The sequence below is a fragment of the Aythya ferina genome (genome assembly GCF_964211825.1).
Source record: "Aythya ferina genome assembly, chromosome: 8".
NCBI classification, from domain to species: domain Eukaryota; kingdom Metazoa; phylum Chordata; class Aves; order Anseriformes; family Anatidae; genus Aythya; species Aythya ferina.
The window spans coordinates 13,168,984-13,190,156 of record NC_140304.1 but is presented as its reverse complement, the minus strand read 5'-3'; the positions used below and the strand labels follow the sequence as shown (position 1 = coordinate 13,190,156).

Below are 21,173 nucleotides of genomic sequence, written 5' to 3'. Positions count from 1 at the left end.
CTGTATTTCTGATACAGCTACTTTAAAATGATTTAGAATGGATAAAACCTGAAGAATCTTTATCATCTGTAAAATAGCAGTGGTGCTGTACCTGAACGGTTTAAGCCCAATATTTTTTTATTTCCTCCTCCTTCTTCGTAATACTTGGCAGACTTGAAATTACAGCCTGCAGAGCTGCATCTGGCTCTTCATTGCCTAGAAAGGTGCATTTTTTGTAGACAACCTGAGAGATGCAAGTCTGAGGGACATAAGAGAGGAAGGAAGCTGTGTTGCCGGTGTTCTGTTTGTTTTGTCAGCATGTATTGTTTTTAGCTTTTTCCAAAACACCACTTTTCTTCCAGTAGCTCTGCAGAAATCGTGTTCATCCTTGTTAACTTTCATCTTGATCATGTTTAAGCTGTGCTTGTCTTTGAAGACGGGACTTCTTGGAAATTGTTGTTCACAAAAGTGCTGTAATGCTGATACCACAAGAGACAGTAGGGATTTCAGTCCTCCCAGTATCAAAGTTCAAAAATCACTACCTATTTTTCTCTTATACTGCTTTAAAAGATGGAAGATCTCTTGTACTTGGGCTGGATCTTCAGATTTGTGAGGCAGGAGATACGACTGGTCTCAGTGGGTGGCGGGAATCACACCCTGAATATTGATCTTTTTCTTCTTGTTCATCCATTTTTGAAGGTTTGACATCACTCAGGTTCTTTTCTTCTTAATTTTTCTTCTAGCCTTAGTGTTAAAGGGCTAAATATCATTTCTAGCAACAATGCTAGCTCAGAAATCCCCTTTTAAAGTGCTTGAGACTTGATCCATTTCAAGCTGTTGCTTTCACAGCATCCACTTACCAGCAATTCTGGAGAAGTGCGTGTGTTGGTGGGGTTCGCTTTGGTTTGCTTTGTGGTATTTCCACCCACCTCACTCCCCCAAGACAGAGCTCTGTGTTTCCAGAACATTTTGAGTCTGTTCCTCCTTTTGAACACCCAGTGTTTTTGATGGGAGGGAAAGAATATAGGTGGCGTTCTTCATAAACACATTCTTGGGGGAAAAGGTCATCGCATGAAGACCAGCATCAGATATTAAGTAGTCTTTACGTACAGCTTGTTAAATACATAGCTGGATGTATTCAGGCTTGAATACAAGATGTCTGTTTACATAAGGCATATGGCTCACAGTTTGGAAAAGCGCTGTGGAGTGGATGACTCTGTAAATAATGTCTTCGCCCTAATTTGGAATGAAATTAGCTTAATGTTTTTAGAGTAGTCATTAATAGATGCTTACAAAGTACCATACTGCTAGCAGCGTAACTTAGCCGAATCCTTGGCTATCCTGAAGATACCTGAAGTTGGATGGAGTACAAAAAGGTAATTAAGTTAGTGTAGAAAGGGAAGGGGGGAATAAAGCCACGAAAAACTGCGGTTGCTTTGTCAGTGAAGTTCTGAAAATGCAACAGTCTCCCTGGCAGATACTTGTGTCGGAGCTGTTGATTGCTTCTGGTTGGTCACTGTTTTGTAACACAGGAAAAATATTTTTCCATGGAAAGTAGAGAACAAGAAAAGGATGGTTTGCCCTGGCATGGTAAAACTGTCCTAGTGCTAGCAAGCTCTGACTTCGGGAACTGGCTTGTTTAGGGTTAACATGCCCAACAACCAAAATCACAGTAATTTGCTTAGTCTTCAATTACTCCAATTTTTTTATTTTAAGATGATTTAAGGCTTTATCCTTGTCTTGCTATGCGTGAGCAGCATGGTGGTTCCTTCTACGCCTGCCTGCTTGGCCTCTAGATAGAGCCACATTTCTTTTCTTCCACAGTGCTGGGCACCCTCTGTGACGCAGGTGCAGGTACGTATCTCAGTCGCTCTGCGTTGAGCTTCAACTGATGGCTTCACTCCAGTCTTCTGCTGTTCTCAAGCATCCCTTTAAGAGGTGTTTTAAAAGTAGGTTGAAATTCAGTTCCCTAGCAGGTGGCTTCAAAGACTTCTGACAGCTTTGTTTCTTTAACATGAAAAGCATGTCTGTGATGCTAAGCTATTGTGTGTACTCAACGTAGTTTCTGTACACCAGTGAAACAATGAAATGGAAATCCCTTAAAACATAGCTCGCAATCACAGAAAAGATTCTGTAGCATTGTTAGGTTCATGCAGGCAGACAAACAGATCTTTATGTTGCAGGGGAAGTCCAAGCCAACTTCCATGCTGGCAGCTGCCGTCCTTTGTGTCCAAGTGACCTGCCTGAAGCGGCTGGGAAGGGTCCCTGGTTAGATTTAGGTACCCGGCTGTTTGCTGTGTCGTTGTGGTAGGGGCTTGCCACTCAGTTTCTACGAGGTGAGGTACAAGCAGCCAGCCAAGAGGAGATGATTTTGCTGGAAGGCTAAATGGGCATGGAAGAGCTTTATAAAAGCTAGGCCCTCACGGTTTAAATTCTCATTTCAGTTGCTGACCTGTTTGCCTCCAACCCCTTGTCAAAATTAAGTGTGGAAATAGCTTCCTGACATTACTTAAAATGTCACTTACACAAGAGAGCTCTTGACTGTGTTATTATATACTAGAGAACTTCAAGGTTTGTTGTGTTGTTCACCTTCATTTTGAGCCTTCCTGTTCCTATTTATCTTTACAGGCTGTCAGCAGGCACGGCTCTCGCTGCCCTCACTGCCTTGCTGCTCCAGCAGTTATTATTTAGGAAATGTTGTGCTTCGCTTCCCTCCTGAACAGCCACTAGGTTCATGTCTGTGACCTCAGCTGAGTTTGGAAGGCTAGTGATGTTTGCTCTGCAAATAAGAGGGGCTACCACCCTGGTACAATGAGGTGTGGCACAAAGAGGTTGTCACCTTCAGCTGGATGAGAGCTACTGAGAGCGAGTGCTACCGATCCCTGACTGTACTAAAACCACTTCATTAAGCAATCTCAAAAGATATAATACTAGATGATACTGTGTACATGTGGGCTAGCAGTTCAACAGTGTGGTTTCACTTTCCAGAGCAGAATGGACTGGTTTAAGGAGACCTGAGCGTCCATCAGTTCTGATAAAAAGGGCTTCCTGTGTGCTTTGCTGTGCTCCAGCAGGGCTGTCCACATCGTCTTGTGCCTGACGTAAATCTGCTATTGATTTACTTTGCAACAGAGTGAGTCTGCTCAGCTGCCTCCAGCTTGTGTCATGGTATTACAGGCTGGTGTAGTTTATGGGGCTGAAGCCAAAAAGTTATCTGTGTCACCAAATAGTTGTGAATCCTTTCGCCATGATTCCGTAACGCAAAATGAATGACTCGGCCTTGTCCATCCGGATGCTCTTAAACTAGATTATCGTGTGGTTAGAAGGCTGTTAAATTGTAATACTGCTTCGATGTAGAGCTTAGGGATATGGTTTAGTGGAGGGCTGTTAGTGTTAGGTTGGAGGTTGGACTCGATGACCTTGAGGTCTCTTCCAACCTAGAAATTCTGTGATTCTGTGATTCTCAAAACAATACGATATTCATTATATATGGGCACTTAAAATGATTTAACGCAGGAAACAGCACATTTTTGCATCTAGAACTGACATTTTTAGATACCTAGGAAACTTATTTTAAAGCTAGCTTTCTAGTTCTGCTCCATGGCATTGAATAGGATAGAAAAGTTATAGCTGCTTGGCATTTTTCTGGGCGAAATGACTGAAATAACTTTTCCCATTTCCTAACGGACAAGTGTAGAGGTGAATAGTGTTGTCTGGTATATATGACATTGATCCAGGAAATGGAAGAGCAGGTGTGTATTGTGTCTTGTGGATTAACAAGTGCTGCAACCGCAGGCAAGCTATTTTATACATCCTTGCCTGCCTGCTTTTTGTGGGGAAAAACTGCCCTCTCCCTGTCAGTTGTGCCCCTGCTCTGAAGGGAGGATTTCATTTTTCAGGTCCGTAAATATCCTGTCTTCCTTTGCTCCTAAGCTAACGGTAAAGCGTTTTATTAGGAATGACTTGGGTGTACAATGTCTAATGTATATTGCTGTGAAGAAATCACCTACTGACTGTAGCAATATCCATCAATCAGCCCGTCAGTCCATCCCTGGTGCAAGTAAGATCCATTTTTCCTTTTCTTGTAAGTGCCTCATGCAGAGACCATTAATACATTATGATTTATAATAGTGCCGCTACTTTGTGCTTACAAAGCATCCACATCAGAAGGCAACTGTGCTCTATTATTTGCATAGATTATGAGTTATCATTTTCTAAAATTCATGTAGGAAAAAAAAGAGTTCTCATGCTTCTGTGTAGTTTTACTTATCAAGAATGCTAATTTTTAAATCCACGGGATGGCAAAGCTGCTTAGTTTCATAGGTTTCAAAGTCATGTCTGTAGGAGGCTGACATTTCTGACAAGTGCAGAAAGGAGCGGAAGCTTGTTCGCTGGCGGTAATGTAAAGAATTACTAGTTGGGGATGTGCACAAGATTTAAATTATTTATTTATATAAGACATTGGAAAACATAAGGGTTTGCTTTAATTCTTGTCCTTGTGGGCTCGTCTGCCTTAAGACCCTCAGGGGTGAGGGAGGTGAACCCCAACACTTTGAAGGAGTTTTTTCATGACAGAACCTGCTGTTCCGTACAGCTACCAGTGCTAATTTTGGAAAACAGCAGTCTCTCAAGGCAGCTGCTGCTCATCCCCATTTTGTTTTGTTTGTTTAGCATTACTTCGCTGATCTCTCCCATCTTTCTGTAGCCTCAGTCATCTGCAAAGGATAGTTGTACATTTTGGGCACTTCTGCTCTGGTTGATAGGACAGTTTCTATCTGTTTGCAGTGGTTCAGCAAGTGGGTAGGTCTCACAGCATGAAAATATTAGATACGTTTTGAATATTCCTCTCCTGCTTATTTGCAGCTTACCTAAAAACCTGGCTGCCCTGAAAAATTCAAGCGGGACTTTTCTGAAAGCTTTTGGTAAGCTCTAGAGCACAAGACCAGCTTTAAGATGGAGAAAGAGCAATTTAAGAAGCAATTCACAGTGTTTCTTCTGCCTGTGGCAAGTTTTAATAGGAGACCAGTACTATTTCCCTCCTCCAGGCCTGGAGCAAGTTTGGTCTTCTTTTTGATTGTGGTAGTTTTTTTGTTTGGTTGGTTGCTTGTTTTTTTCCCTAGAAGTGTTCAAAATGAAAATCAATGCTACAAAGGAGTTTGAAGATATTTTTGAAGTGATTGTCTGAAACCAGACATTCACAAAGGATGCAAACAGGGAGGAGATTTCTGATACCAGAATTTGATAATGGAGAGTACCGAAGCATACAAATGTCAGCCAATGCCCAGTGGTTAGGAGATGAGGCTAGATAAATTCCTTCTTGGAAACAGGGAGCAAATTGCTAACCACAAGTGCAGTTAACCATTGGAACAGCGTAGGGAAGGGGAACGGACTGCCTTGTTACCTCTCTGCAGTGTCTGTTAAAATCAGATGTCCTTTTTCCTGGAAGATGTGCCTTTGCTCAACTAGAAATAATGCAGCACATGGAGGAGAGTCACTGGGCGATGTTCTAGAGGCGTTTCAAGCCAGTCAGGTTAGATGACTGTAATCATGACTTTATCCCCATGTGTTGCCCCAGGAAGGTGAATGCCACAGGAGAGCAAGGGTTCTGCATGTGGAAAACTTAGATGCCATCTCAGTTCCCAGGTAATGCTACTGTCTGAAATCTTATGCCTCCATTTTCTTACAGCATTTAATATACTTCCCCTGTTAACATGACCTCTATAATATATTGAAAGGATTTCATAAAGCTGAATCATGATACAAAAGGTGAGACAGCTGTGGAGGAAAGCAGAATTTGTACACAATCTGTACTCCTAGAAAGGACAGAAAATTCATGGGGATGAGAAGCGTTCATGGGAAATCAATACTCTTAACTTTGGTTTCCCTAGAACCTGTTATTTATGAAATTGGTAGATAATATTGTGAATTAAACCGGTTTTAATAGAAGGGTCGTCAGGTATTCTGGAGCACCATATCTGTTTCACAGAAAACTAAAAGGAAGGAGATAAATATTTTTGTTTCATATTGACCAGCTGGATAGCGAAAAATAGCTACCTAATCCTTTCTCGAAAAGTTGTATTTAATTCCATTCTTACTGCAAGTAGATTTACGTCATCAGTTTGCCTATTCTTAATGCAAAGAAGATCCTACTTGTAGAAGTTGGACAAAATGTAATCCTCCTCTGCACGCGGCGAAAATTTGTTGGAAAAGCTCATTTTGTCAAAAAAAAAAAAAAAAAAAAAAAGAAAAAGCTGGTGTTTGCATAGATGGAAAAGCATATCTGATGTCTTTCTGTCTTTTAGATTATGCAGACAATATTTTATTTTTTTAATTCGTCTGTTCATAGGGTGGGGTATGTACTTCATCAGTGGGAACAGGGGGAGGACTGCTCAGCTGAGTCCTGTGTGCTGCTGGGTATCTCCCTCCGCAACTGCTCTGTCCCATGTTCCCTCGTTAATTGTGAATTCTGTAGAGCATCAGCCCTGCTTGGCAGGTGTTTTATGAAAATATCCCTCCTGCACAAACAGTACTTTGCTACAGTTTGTCTTAAGTAATTGGAATTTTCTTCCCTGCTGGGACTTGATAGCTGTCTTTTTTTCCCCCGGTTTGTTGGTTGGGATCTAATTCTCCGCTTTGCTGATCTAATGGCTTTTTGTTGTTGTTTTGCCTTGGCTTTTAGTCAGTGGTCAGCAAGCGTCCTAGTTTGTAATAGGGATTGGCATGTGTATAAATTATTTAAAATCAGGACAGGTTCAGAAAATGGTGAACAAAAGGCGGCTGTCTCTTTAAAGAGTGCCGTTTGATCGGAGCATCAGCTCCATCCCCTGAGGACAAAGGCAATTTTGATTTGTGGGGCCCGGGAGTCCCTCACTTACACGATCCGTCTCTGCTCCTGCATGTGTAAACCTGTAAAATGCTCTTTTGTGTAGAATAAATCAAGTGCTATAAATCCTGTACAATTAAATGTGACCCTTCAGAAAGTCACAATGACAAGTCCTCGTTGCAGAGCCGTGCAGAGCAAGCCCGCTGTCTAGACAGAGCAGAATTATTTTCCATTTCTCTCTCGCTCAAAAAAAACAAATCGACCATTAGCACTGATGACTTCTTCGAGCCCCCGTGAGCGCTGCTCTCCCTTACCTCTTCCTTATTTTGCTCTGTTGCAGCCGAGGCTGAAGCGCCGCGGGGCTGCCTGCTGCTGAGGAAGAGGAGCGGGTCCCTGTAATGCTGCTGCTGGCAGGCGGAGGCAGATTCCATTATTGCCGATCAATGCCGCCGCCATGCAGGAGGAGGGGAGAGGGAGGGGTGGGAGCTTCCTATTCACAGATTGATCAACCTGCCATTGCATGAACAAATTCATTGTAAGAAAGGCTGGGATGCTGTTATAATAGCTGGAGCACGAAGGGGGTTGCAAACAGGGGAATGCAGGCTCTTTGGGAGTGAGGAGGGTATTTAAATTGCCTCTGAGCTTTGTTTTTTCTTTTGGCATAAAGCATAAAGCCTGAGCCTACAAACAAAGCCAACACTCTAAGGGATGGCAGGGATATATTACACTTAGCTGATGAGCGATTTCACTTACTTGTTTGAGCTTCTTGAGCTCTGAGATCTGTTTCTTCTTTTTATTTAAACTGTTTCCATCATAACCTGCAACCTCTTTTGGATTTTCAGACCTTGGTTTCCCCTGCTCCCCTTTTTTGCCTTCTTTCTGTTCCTGCTTGGACTGAAACCTGACACAAAGGGACAAGAAGTACAGATCTCACTTTGTGCTCCCACCCATGCCTGCTGTGTCAGGATGGGCTGTCAGATGTAGGGCTGAGAGAGCAGGGCAGGATCACGCTCTCGTGTTGTCAGTGTAGCCAACAACTGGAGTACTGGAATCCCAAGACCATCCGCTCCTCCCCACCCTTCCTACCCTGCTTCGTTCACTTACTGAGTTCTGTATGGAAAAGTTTTCTGGCTGGAGAATGAGTCTTCTTTCTCCTGGCGATGTGGCCGAATGGCTGGATAGCAGCACAGAAGAAGAGAAAAGCCTTCTCTCATTTCTTGGTACGGTACGGTGCTAATTGTTGTTTTTTGTTGTTGTTTTTTTTTGTTGTTGTTTACATTTTACTGGCAAGCCTTTACTACTTTCACTGCACTTAATTTCTTCAGTCCTTCAGTTACTTGATGTTATGTCTTTTAAAGCGTGTGAATGATAAGTAGTTATTAATTAAACCTGGTTAGAATCTGCTTAAAATAGCTGCAAGTGCAAAGGTCAAGTTAGAAATGGGCATGTGCCATCTTAATATGGCAGTAGATTGTTTCTGGACTAAAAAGTGTTTCTTACTAGCCTGTTTTTCTCCTCCTCTGTGCCATTTGACCAGCTGATCGCTGTGTCAGAGGGAGAACCCCCACTCTACTTCCACTCGTTGCTGTCAGCATGTCTACAACTTTATTTCACAGCCGTGTGATGCTAGTAAGATAAATCAAAGAGGAGACTTTGCTGAAAGTTTTGCTTCTCCAGAGAAATGTCTGGATGTGTTTGGAATAAAAATTTCAGCCAAGGGATCAGATACTTCTCTAGTCCAGAAATTAAATCTAGGAAGCACAATCAAACAATCCTGTGCTCTGTTTCTGCGTACTTACACATCAATTTAACTGTATTCAAGTAGAAAATTGAAACTACTCTTGTATTTATAGTCCAGCATAAATACCAGTAAAAGCCTGAAAAATGTTTTAAACAGCATTCGCACAAAGAAGCTGATTATTGTTTTGTCTTTCCCTTTCAGCTGTTGCTATGTCAAGCTGTTGTTATTTGTTTTTATTTCAGTGTCAGCTCCATAAATCATTCTGTCTCACTCTTTCACATTTTGTTGTTCACAGGATGCTTTCATTCTCTTCTGATAATTTCCAGGTTCCAAGTTGCTCAGACAGGAAGCCTGAAACGTATCCCCCTTTCCTCTTGATGGACTATTTAAAGTAACTTGTTTGCTGTAACACTTTTTTATTTTTGCCAAGATACAGTAGTCAGCAGTGTGGAACTTTGTCAGTCAAGTAGGCAGCAGCCAATCTAGTGCATTTTGCCTGATTCGGTTCTCCATCCAGAGCCCAGGGCAGCTCCTGGTGTTGCTATACTTTTTCCAGTAGACAGCATTTACAATGTTCCCTCCATGGGAAGCAGTTCTCTTGTTTAGCAGGTCCAGAAAAGTACGGAGTGTGGGAGGAAAGGAAATGCTCCCAGGTCTGTTAGTATTTGCTAATTACTTCATCACTATGTGCCATGGACTTCTTTGGGAATACCATGTCGAATGTGAGCAGGGACAAGAGGATGTGTGGACTGTGCTCCAGTGCTGTTCTTCCAAAGACTGCTGTTTCCACCCTTACATGTAGGCCTGCATTCATGTTTTGTTCCACACCAAGAGGTCCTCAAGATGTCTTCAAAACCTCACCCCATAAATGCCAGGGAGTGTTTATTCAGCATGGAGTCTGGAGGGTGTAACAAAACTGAGATATTTTTTGCCTCCAAGCACGTGTTAATTAAAATTATCCAGAGCCACGCTGAAGGTTTGATGGCATCCATCAGGTATCTGCTGTACATTGAGACTTTTCTTCTAGTGTGTCCATAGCAATAGATTTTATTGCCCAAGGGCAAGATCCTGCCAGAGTGAGCAAGAGGTAGTGTAGCTCAGAGCAGGCTTCTGGCCCACCAAGAGGCACAGGGGAGAGCTGCGGAGCTTGGACATCCCAATAACCAGAGCAAAGCATGGCTTTTTAGAGAATGCCCTGATTCACAGGCTTTTTGCAGAGAGTAAAAGAGATGATTTCTGAAAGTTGTGGTTTGAGGCTGTTGTTTAATAATGAGGATAATAAATACTGATATCATAATACTGTGCGTCTAAGTCATAAGCCTCTCAACAAATGACACTGTGAGAACAAGTTTCCATTCATCAGCTCATCTGTGTTAATTGTCTGTGTGCAATCTCTCTGCAGCAAACACAAGGTAATTTGAATTAGCAGGGGCAGTCCAAGATCATTAGGAACTAATGAGGACATCAGCATCTCCAGGTCAAGTGTGGTGGTAGCTCCTCGTCTCTGTTTCTGTGTTGGCTGGCAATATATACTGCTGTGCCTGGAGTCAAACCGCTCAGGAGATTTTCAAGGCTGATGCATGAGGAGGGTAAAAAAGGGCAAGTATTCCAAATTTCATGTGGCTGGACTTGACATACAGAGGAGATACTGAACAGCCAGGGATGCACATATGCTTCATTCCTGACTTGTATTTGCAGAGCTGGAGGATTCTTTCCACCGCCTCAGAGTGAATGCATCAGTCTGATAACAGCTGATGATGTACTCACTAAATGCCACGTTCAGTTTCTTCAGAACATTCTGCGTAAAGGGACTGTGATAGTCAGTACTTGAAAGCCAATTTTTTTTTTTTAATCTTCTATGATATTCTTGCCCTTTCTTCCAGCCTCATCTGTGCATTCATCTGCTTTGCTTGTTAGGTCTTGTCTTTCAGACTGAACTCCTCAAGAATCGATGAGTTTAATGTCTTTTAAGTGACTTCAACTGTAGGTTGCTCGCTATGCACTTTCTGAATTGGGCACTAATTCAGTCACATTTTTTTAGATGCCAACACAATGCAAGTGTCTAACCAACAGAATTACCTGTATGCAAATTAAAATCATTGCTATTTACCTGGATCATCTTGCAAGACTTGTCTGATTGACTCAGTCCTCCGTAAAACACAGGGTTTTCTTTTAAAATCCCTGCTAATGGACTGAGAGAGGTTTTGATCATAACTGGGATCTAGTAGTTGTTTGATGATAGAGTTCTATAGCTTTGCGGGGTTTCCTTTGTGTTTTCCTTTCTAGACTTGGGAGCTTTTGTGCAGTGTAGTGTGCTGTGACTGTGACTGTTGTGTTCTCTCAGACTTATCTTCTTCTGGCTTTTTTCCTCCTCTCTAGTTACCTAGATAAACGTGGAAGAGCTCTCAGTGCAAATTTCAATTTTCTCCTTTAAGTTACACCAGGTAAAATTTGCATAATGTATTTGGAACACAAGTTTAGATTTCAGGATTTAGTACAGATCATATTTTTTGAGTTTGCTATTAGTCTAGGCTTTTTACACAGGCATTTAATTAATTTTTATAACAGCCTGTGAATTGCACCAAAGTCTGAATTTTCCCCAAGTGAGTAAAATGATAGAGAAAAATGCTCCAAGATAAAACATTAACAGTTTTATTTATTTTTATATGAGGCTTCCTATTTCATTAGGTAATAAGCATCCTTCAGATGAGGTTTAGATGTACCTTTTTTTTTCTCATTCCTTCTTATATATCTCCTAACACTTGCCTTCTTCCTGCTTTTTATTACTCCCTGTAATTTTGTCAGCTGGTGTGGGTATTTTCACCGATGTAGAAGAAACAGTGAGTAAATACTGACTGCACCCAAGATCTCTTTCTCGTTAGAGCTGTCACTTGGGCACTTTAGGGTTGTTTCAATGAGACAAAAATAACCTCTTCTGTCCTGATGAAGTTTTGAATGCCATAGTGTTAATATGCTGTAGGCGCTGTGTGTGTGCACATGCACATCGATACGTAGACAGACAGAGGTACATGAAGAAACCAAACCATCAGGACTGAACAGGCTCCCTCACTGCTTACAGACTGCAGTAGGTGATCAGCAGCTCACAAGGGAAATAGTTAACAAAAACGTAGAGCAGAAAGGCAGTGTCTGTACTTGGCTTTGTAGTTTTTCTGCCCTACAAGCCAGAAGTTGTAGTGTGCTGTCTTTGTAAAGTAAGGAACAACCTCTGTAGTTGCTGATTATGAAACAGTGAATGTCAGTGTGTTTGTCGCTGTAGTAAACCACTCAACTGGTGGTTACATTAATGAATAACATCTTCAAAAACCAGCTCCAGTGGCAAACCCGTAAGTGCTCCAACTCTTCCAAGCTTAGATTTAAGCCTGTTATTTCTTGAAGTGTGTTTGTAAAAGAAATGCTAAGTCACAAAAAGTCAAGTGTTGCTGGTTTTTGTGTGTTTCTCTTGTAGCTAATCTGTAAGACTAATTGGCCTTTTGACAGAGGAGAAAATAGTGCTGAGGATGGCCTTGAAATCCCGTAGTGCGTTGTAATCCATTGCCATGTCTGCAGTAGGGTCTCTTCTGTCTGCCCTCTTTGTGAGAAGCACTTCTCTAGACCCTTCTTAAAAATCTTAAACGACAAAGGTGCTTTTTCACAACCTTTCTCAAGATACTCTTTTTGTTTTCATCCCCTAGGATTTGATTATTTTATCTGAGGATAATTACTTCAGTATAAGTTTAATTTCCAAATAAATAATCACCCAGAGGCCCATCAAGGATAACTTACTTAATTTGCATGCCTTATTTTCTTAATGCACTTCTTCCCTCCTGCCTTGTAAGGCTTATCACACTCTAATAATGCTTTGTTTCAAATTAAGAAGGCTGTAGGCTCTTTGGGGCAGAAATGGTGTCTGTTTAGTAGTTAGGCCAGCCAGGCTGCAGCCTGGTAATAGACCTCTAGGCATTACTGTATTTGAAACGTGTAATAAGCTGTCCATGCAGATTAATTTAGACAATGGCACGGCTGATAGGTAAATAATTAGGTGGTTTGCCCACTGGGGTAAGTGCTGCTGAGTGAATGGTACAAGATTTAAAGCAACAACAATAAACCTTGCTTTAGAAAAAAACAAGGCAGTGTGTGTGTGTAGCTCATTGGACCTTGCTTACATAAAAAGGCTAATTGCAGGATTGTTTATATACCAAAAAATAACCTTTTTCTCCCAGGGAGTGCCAAGGCGGCTATCAAAAATGGGGTGAATATTTGGGTCAGGTGCTGTTTTGGTTTGTGGCAAGCAGGGACATTTGAATACAGTTGCACCTGAGAGGCAGTCTGTGGGAATGGTTGGCTATGGGTGTGTAACTGGTAGTATTGAATTGGTTTTGTGTTTATCAGAGACCTGTAATTAAGCTAGACTTCAGAGGCAGGATGCATTGATTCTTTTTATGAATCATATTCTCTATCCGCTCTAGTCACAGACCAAGGTACCGTATCAGGATGTGCACAGATGAAAAAAATGGAGGTCCCAGTCTCTGAAATCCTACTGAATCTTTCTTTTATCCTCCTATCAAGGAGATGAGATAGAACCAGCAGCCTGCCCCCTTCCCAATAAAGACAGCACAAAGATTTCAAAGATTATTTGGAGAATGAGGATGGGATTTTTGCTCAGCACTATCTATGTCTTGGGAAAGAAATAGAAATTTGTTGTTGATAGTCTGTCTTTGACTGTTCAGGGTAGCCTTTCACAAATCCGAATATTTTGTGATCATTGGAGCTGAGGAAGTCGTAGCAGGGGATCCGTCAGCACTAAGCCATGCGCTGTTGTTAACTGGTGACTGCTGCCACAGAGGCCAGCACCAGCCCCTGTGAGTAACGACAGGCGTAAGCTCTGCTTGCTGGTGCATTTTCCCTTTTTCTGCATTCCTAGGTAGGTCCATAGGACTGCTTCGAAGTCACCCTTGTGGACTCTGTTAGCAGGAGCTCTCAGACCTGGAGGTGCTCTCGCAAGTGCTGGGAGGACACGAGCGCGGTCCGGACGCGTGGCAGGGTGTCCCACTGCGGCCGTGCGTTCGTTCCAGTGCCGTGCCCTTCGCAGAGTCAGGGAGAGCCCTGCAATCTTTGTTTCTGTGACCTTATTTACAAGTTCAGTAGCTTCATTCTTTTCACTGTAACCCCTGAGGATGTTTCTTTGTTCCTGATTGTTTCTCCCGCCCTTCTCCAATCCATTTCTAATTCACAAAAATGGAGATAGAGTAGCAAGGGCTGTCCTGCAAAGCTGGGAGGTTTGTTTCATCTTTCCTCCTGTCATTCTGAGAAAAAGCTCTTCACAGCAGAATACAAATTCCTGCAGCAGCAAGGTTTTGGATTTCAAGTGGCCGGAGCACCAAGCTGTAGGAAATCCAGGAGTCTGAGAGCCACATCCCGACTGGAGGGCACTGAGGCTGCGGCCCAGACAGTCACCTTCAAAGCAGGTCAGCCCCTGCAGCTGCTTATCACAGAATCTTTGGGGTTGGAAAAGCCCTCCAAGATCATCTGCTCCAACCACCCCCCTACCACCAATGTCACCCACTAAACCGTGTCCCCCAGCACCATGTCCAACCTCTCCTTGAACACCCCCAGGGACTCCACCACCTCTCTGGGCAACCCGTCCCAGTGCCTGACTACACTTCTGAGGAGAAATTTCTCTAATTTCCAACCTGAACCTCCCCTGGCACAGAGCTGCCTTCTGGCCAACAAAAGGAGCCCGAGTGCTGCAGTGGAGAGGGAATGGGGCAACGAGAAGAGGTTGAGAGAGCTCCCTGCCTTGCATCCCTGGGCACGTCCCTCTTCAGAGGCATCTGCCATGGCGGAGTAATTGCCTCAGCTAATTGGTGTATGTTACCATGTAGTGTGTAAATATGGATCTGCATAAATATTTATTTATTTACATAAATATTACTGCATATCATCAGTATGTGAGGGGATAGATTAAAGGTGCCCCATAGGGATGCTCACAACTCATTTCTTTGATGGATTTTTTTAAGGTTGAAAAGGGGAAGATCTATCTCTTTTTTTTTTTTTCTCCCCCAGAGATTGAGAGGGGATGAGGAGGGTTTCAGACTGTTTCTCCATAGGAACAATGGGATTTATTTGTAGCCCTGGTCCCTGAGAGTGAGCAATGCGGAGAGCAATTGTAATTTAATACTGAGCCTATGAGAGGTGCATTGATTTTTACAGCAGGTGAAGATTATGCAAGAGTAGCCTCTAGCATTGCTTGTGGAGCCGGAGAGGGAACTGTCTAATTTTTTGCTCAGTGATGACAGTATAGATTTTTTTTTTTTACACAACTCAGCAAAAATTCTGTTCTACGGATGTCATGGCAGTGCCGTTAGTTTCTGAGTTTGAGTTAACGTCTCCTGACAATTGTGCTCTATCTAGGGCCTTCAGTTTCCTGGGGACTGAGCATGCTGTCTGCTAGCTCTCCCTTTTTGGAAGGGGAAGAGAAGGTAGTTTTATTTTTAGGTTGTTACAGGCACCTCGTGAATATTTCATTTTGCCTTCCCCATTCGATATGCTTCCATGGTGGGCTGAGAACAGGAGAAACTCATTGCGCTGATGGAGCCTCAGTGGTTTATTTGCTGAGAACCTGAGTTGTTCCTGGACAGACGTGGTGGGAGGGGGGAAGGTGAGGAGAGCCGGCCACGTTCCTCGGTGCAACTTCAGCTCCCTTTGCTTTAATCAGAAACTTCTCCTGATCTCCCTGCCTCGCAGAGCGACCACCTATTGTTGAAAATCGCGGGGAATTCGGGCTCCTGTTTTCATTTATGACTCAGCAAAGTTAACAGACTGTGTTAAATTACTGAAGCAGCTTTGATGTGATTTCCTGTGTGTGAGAAGTGGAGAAAGCCAAACCTATTACATTACTCATTACTATTCAATCTAAAATAAAAGGTGCTCGCTTTACTCCCCGGTTCCAAGTGAATATATCGCTCCCGTTTGCTTTCATTACATTTACAAGGAGAACAACAAAAGCCATCATTTAAATCCAACGTAATACGGCTCTCTTTGGGAGAGCTGCGCTTACAGGAGCTGCAGGAAATAAGTTTTTCTTCTGAGGGGAAGGGGGATGCTCGTAGCGGTGTAGGAGAGCACGTTTTTGGATGAAACCAGCCGCCTCTGCAGAGGCTGCTGAGGGAGCAGGGCTGACCATTACACAGAAACCCTGATTTAGCACCGGCATTTGGTTCTCTAAAGGTGCCCTGGCAGGGACTTACCCTCCAGCACCGGGCAGGCGATGCCTCCTGAGCTGTGTGGGGCAGTGCCTGATGCTGCTCGTCAGCCAGAGGAGAGGGCTCCCCGAAAGCAGCATCTCTCTGTTGCTGTTACCGGCAGCTCTGGCAGTCTGTGATTTACTTGGTCGGGGTGAGCGGGGCTCGTGCATCATCCTCGCGGTCGGCAGCGAGCCGTCTGCCCTGCCCATTTCCCAGGGGTAGCTGCAGTGAGCCTTACACTTCGCTCCGGAGCCCGGGTTAGGAGGCTCTTTTCCCGGTTGCAGTCCTCTCCCCATCGATGGTTACGAGCAGATCGAGAGGCTGAGTGTTAGCGGTCGGGTTTTTCAAAAGATAAATATCTACAGCGTGAGACACTAATACTGCAGGGTCCGGGTTTCTTAGCCTCTCGTTCAGTATGCTCCATTTTGTCATTCTTCAAGCATCCATGGGAGATCCGTGTTATAACTCTGGTGACATGAAAATCCGGAATGCAAAGCCATTACAAGCAATGTTATCCCTGAAGAAGGCTTTTCTTGTTTTTTCGTCAGTTATTTTGAGAAAAGCGCTGCTCTCGTGGCACCAGCTGGCTGTATATCTCTGTAAACCCTTTTTGCTGCTGTGAATCAGGATATACAGTGAAATTTGCTGTCACGGAGGGAAGCCGGCAGTTGGGCGTCTGTTAATAGCCTGAAAGTAACTAATGAGGATGTGCAGTCGGAGCGATTGATTGAATAGCTGCAGTCCTGTGTGTTTCTTTTTCACTTGCTCGCTCGCTTGCTCTCCGCAAGCTGTGGGAAGGGAGGGGAGCAGAGACCCAGCTTTCTCCTAAGTGGAAGTAGCACGGATCCCCAGGGCCGGGAGGCCAGGAATGGAAGTTTAAGCTGCATCTGTCTTTGAAAGGAACACGGCAGGAGTCAGAATGTCACTGGCTGGAGTCGCCGTTTATTCCTTTTCTGTAGGATTCAGAAGATAACAATAGACTTTCTGCTAGGAAGTGATTTTTTTCCCTCCCCGTGTTAGGATGTTTTGTGAAGCTGGATTCCTTTAAGGCTGGCAATTGAGCCGGAGATGGGCAGCAGTTGCGATAAAGGTATCTGTGTCTGTGTGTATGTGCGTGTGTGTGTGTATCTAGCTAGGCATAAAAGAGCGTGTATGTGTAGTATACGTGTGCCTGTATGCCAGATTTTTAAAAACATACTGTATATACTTTGTAAGTCAATAGAATCAGATAGAAACATATCTTTTATGAATATTTGTGCTCATCAGATCAGCCTGTGTGGATTTAAGATGCCAAAGTCGTGTCTTAGTAAGGTCATATTGCCAGAATGATAAGTTGACCTATTTTTTTTTTTTTATCTGCAGAGATATGTATGTCATATTACCCGGGTTGCTACAAGGCTTCTGGTGGTTGTAGGGTTTGAGCAAGTTGTGTGGTCACATAAGACCGAACTTTGACCTCTGTCAAATTGTGTTCAGCTGTGACTAGAATTGAATTTCTCTGTGGCTTCATTTTAGTTACCAGTTAATTGCTGTGTTGCTTATGTAAAAAATAATTTAAAGTTCTCTGAATATTATCTCACAAACGGCAATATATGTTTGGGTGCTGATCTTTACCAGCACTTTTCATGCCTATTGCCTCCAATCAAGTCAGATTCGCAGCCTTGAATCTGTCAGTGGAAATGCTCCTGTAATTTAGGGAGCAAGTAAGACAAAAAAAAAAAAAAAAAAAAAGGTGAGTGTAATTCAGCAGTTTAGTGTGCACTGGAAACTTTGCTGAGGAGTCTGTCCTGTACAGCATAAAATTCCCCACCCCCCTGCACCCATTCACCCTCTTTTTCTTTTCTTCCTCAGAGGTCCCAGCAGAGAGATCTCCTCGCAGACGGAGCATCTCCGGGACCAGCACATCTGAGAAAACCAACTCCATGGATGCTGCAAACACTTCTCCTTTCAAAGTACCAGTAAGTGTGCCTTTTCTGCAAAGGAGGAATTTTTTTTTCTCAGGAATAAGAGGAGGAGATAAAAATATCAACAGGGCTCTGGAAAAAAATGAGTATTTACTTAATATTTCCAGTTGACCAAGAAGTATTGGTATCAACTGTCATGTATTATAGATGAAATTTCTGGTAGATCTGTAGCTTGCTTATTTTCATTGGATTGATCTGAAGTTGCAAATAATGAAACATCAGTTCAAATATGGGCAGCGACCTATATAAATACTTTTGAAGTCGCCGCCAGGGATTGCATTACATATTCAATTTTTGACTAGGCAAAAACTTCCTTTATGTTGGTGATAGCATGCTATTTTTCCCTCAAGTCAACGAACTACATAGCAAATTGAAATGTATTTATGGTTTACTCAGAAGCTGGTGAAATCTCTGCAGGTGTGTTAATTGCTCTTTATCTCTTCAGCTTTTGCTGTGAGTTCAGCTGGCTCTGAGTCTGCATCAGATGTTTTCGGCTAGAATGTGGATTTTCTTGCCCGTGTCAGTCTTCGGTCAGTTTATCCAAGAACACAAAGGCTTTTCTATTATTAGACTGAGGGCAAATGCTTCAAGTTAAAATGAGATGCTCAGTTTTATCATCTTTTGACAATAGTCATTCATGGTTTAAAATATCTTACTTGAATATTGCATATCGTTTCATACCCCCCCCCCCCACCTTTTTTTTCTTTTTTCTTTTTTTTTTTTTTTTGGCTAGAAATCTGTCTCATTTAAAGTCTGGGGGGGAGGAAGAGTTATCTAGAGAATGTTGTCTCTTCTTAAATTATGTGTGGACATGGATACCGTTTCTGTACCTCAGTGTATATGTTCTTCCCTTGCTTTAGATAACATTCATCCATTTTAAACACATTCCTTAGCTCACTTTAGATCCAAATGCATGTAAAAGTTGTTTTCTGATTAAATTGTACACTGTGTCATCTCTAAAAATAAGAATTTAAAAAGAAACAGCTAAGGATTTGATAAGAGCTATTTAAATTATAAAAGGGTTAAAGCTGGTCAGAGTATATATAGAATATATGATGTCTAAAACAACCTGTAAACTCAGGATTTAATGGAATTGAGAAGTGGAATAGAGCAAGGAGCTATTTTGCAACCTGGTTGCTTCCTAAGTTCCGTCATTCAGGGGTGAATATACTGACTATCCATCCTTGGTTCCTTTTTAGTCATAGAATAATATAGATTGGAAGAGACCTCTGGAAGTCTATGATCCAACCCCTCTTTTAAGCTGGACCAACTTCTATCAGACTGCTGAGGGTGTTCTCTGGGCAGGTTTTGAAAACCTTCAGGGGAGCAGTTGCACAGTCTTGCTGGACAACCTGCTCCGATGTTTGGCTGTTCTCATTGTGAAGAATTACTTCTTTTGTAGAGGTTTTTTTGTCAGATCGTACTTCAAGACTCTAGTATCAATAGCTAATTATCAATTATGATAGTATCAATTGATACTATTTTAATCCAGTTAGAAAAATAACTGAAAAAGCAGTTAGAATATATTGCTTAGCCTTGAAGAGAGAGAGCTTTGGGGGAAATCTTAGCAACGTGTATGAATACATGATAGAAGGGAGTAAAGAAGATGGAGCTGGGCTCTCTTTGAAGAAGAGGTAATAGTTGCAAATTGAAATGCAAGAAATTCCATTTGAATGTAAGAAAAAAACTTTTAGTGTGAGGGTGATTAAACACTGTAACAGGTTGTCTAGAGAGGTTGCAGAGTCTCCATCCTCGAAGATGTATTCGAACCCCAGCTGGATGCGGCCCTAAGCACCATGCTCTACTTGGCACTGCTTTGAGAAGGGGATTTGACTAGATGACCTCCAGAGGTGCCTTCCTACCTCGGCTGTTCTGTGCTCCTGCCTTCCATCACTTCAGTGATCTGTTTTCTGGGCAGTGCTTTGTGGGGAAAAAAAGGGTTTCAGTCTAGTTAGATGTGAAGCTACCACAAGAATATGCTGTTATGCCAAGCTCTGAGATTTTTATTCTGAACCCATATGGTCCATATTATGCCGGGAGGATTTCTGAACTCGGAGAGGCTTCATAAGTCCTAGCTGTTCTCACATTCATTTATAAGAAATTCTCTGTTTTCTTTGTCTTCATCTATAAGTAATTGTCCTAGGCTGTACATCTACACATGTGTTGTGGTGGTAGCCTGCACCTAACAACTGTAAGCTACCTATCAGAAGTGCTTGTTTACTATCGGTACTGTTTACTTTATCTCTTTTGTTGTTTTTTTTTTGTTCCCCTTTTTTGGACGTTGTTGTTGTTGATCCCATCTTTTGGTAATGTTTTAACATTTCCCTAATTCTTCTCTAATAGTTCTGCAGTACTTCTTAGCTCCTTCCCCCTTTCAAAACAAGAACCTTGCAGAATGGTCCTCATTTCCCCTGGCAGTTTATTGGGCTTTTTTAGGACTCTGGCAAAGAGGCTCAGGAAGCAGTACATGGCTGCCTTTCTTGGGCATAAACCAGCAGAAAACTAGAAGCTATTTGTGCCACGTGTAGCTGGTATTACGCTGCTTTGTCTGTCTGGCCACCTGTATACCCAGGAGCATAATGCACCCTCCTGTCTTTCTCACAGGGATGAGGCTTCTGGCTTTGGAGGTTTTGTTCTGAATAGTCCGTTTATACGCCGGTACTCCTGAGCAGGTTGTGGTGCAGGTGGGGGCTGAGATCACCCTTTTTTAAAACAGGCCAACTTCTGATCTGTTTAAAAGAGCAAGTTGCAATTAAAGTCAGATCGCCTAAGCATACAGATGAGCTCAAACCAGAACTCCTGAAATAAAATACCCTGCTAACTTTGTGGATTAGTGCAGATCTAACGAGTGGATGATAAGACAGGGAGAGGAGGATTCATGTTTCTTCCTTTGATTTTCACATTAAGAATTCGCCAGCTCTCAGGAGCAGGTGGATGATCTAGACACCTTGTGGAAGTCTCCGACCACTGGTCTGAGAAGAGCTCCAAGTGAAGGGTGTAAGGGGTGCCTATGATGGCTTTAAAAATCTTTTTATGAGGTCATCTTTATTTGACAGGGATTTATTGTACACGTAATGGAAATGAATAATCAGAGCAGTTACATTTTTGGTTTTCCAAACATTGACACCCACACTGTGAGATGGGGGGCTAAAAGCAGCTGCAGGGTGAGTGCTGTTTCAGTTAGCCTTTCTGTGGACCTGCCTCTGTGCCGTACCTCTCCTACACCCTGCTTCGACTTCCGAACAGAAAGCAGCTTAAGGCAGGGGACAGCTTAACCTTCTTCCATACTGATGAAAAATTATGCTGAGACTTCCATAATAAGTTGCTTTTACAGCTTTTTAAGTTTGCCTCTCAGAAAAGCTATTTAAAAACTGTCTTCTCAGTTGGGCAGTGGCTTCCAGCATGTTCTGTGCCATTTTTTT

At 42.7% G+C, this 21,173-nt stretch overlaps 1 protein-coding gene across 10 annotated transcripts in view; it reads left to right on the top strand.

Annotated features, from left to right (window-relative positions):
• RASAL2 (RAS protein activator like 2) overlaps nt 1-21,173 on the top strand; it is a 174,704-nt gene that overhangs the window by 102,967 nt on the left and 50,564 nt on the right. For 9 of the 10 annotated variants that reach the window (XM_084526877.1, XM_084526875.1, XM_084526874.1 and 6 more), the window contains one exon: nt 17,639-17,745. In XM_084526877.1, coding sequence (XP_084383003.1) covers nt 17,639-17,745 — 107 coding nt within the window. Of the gene's footprint in view, nt 1-16,840; nt 16,878-17,638; nt 17,746-21,173 lie in introns of those variants that run through there. The other variant, XM_084526879.1, reaches the window with a different exon arrangement.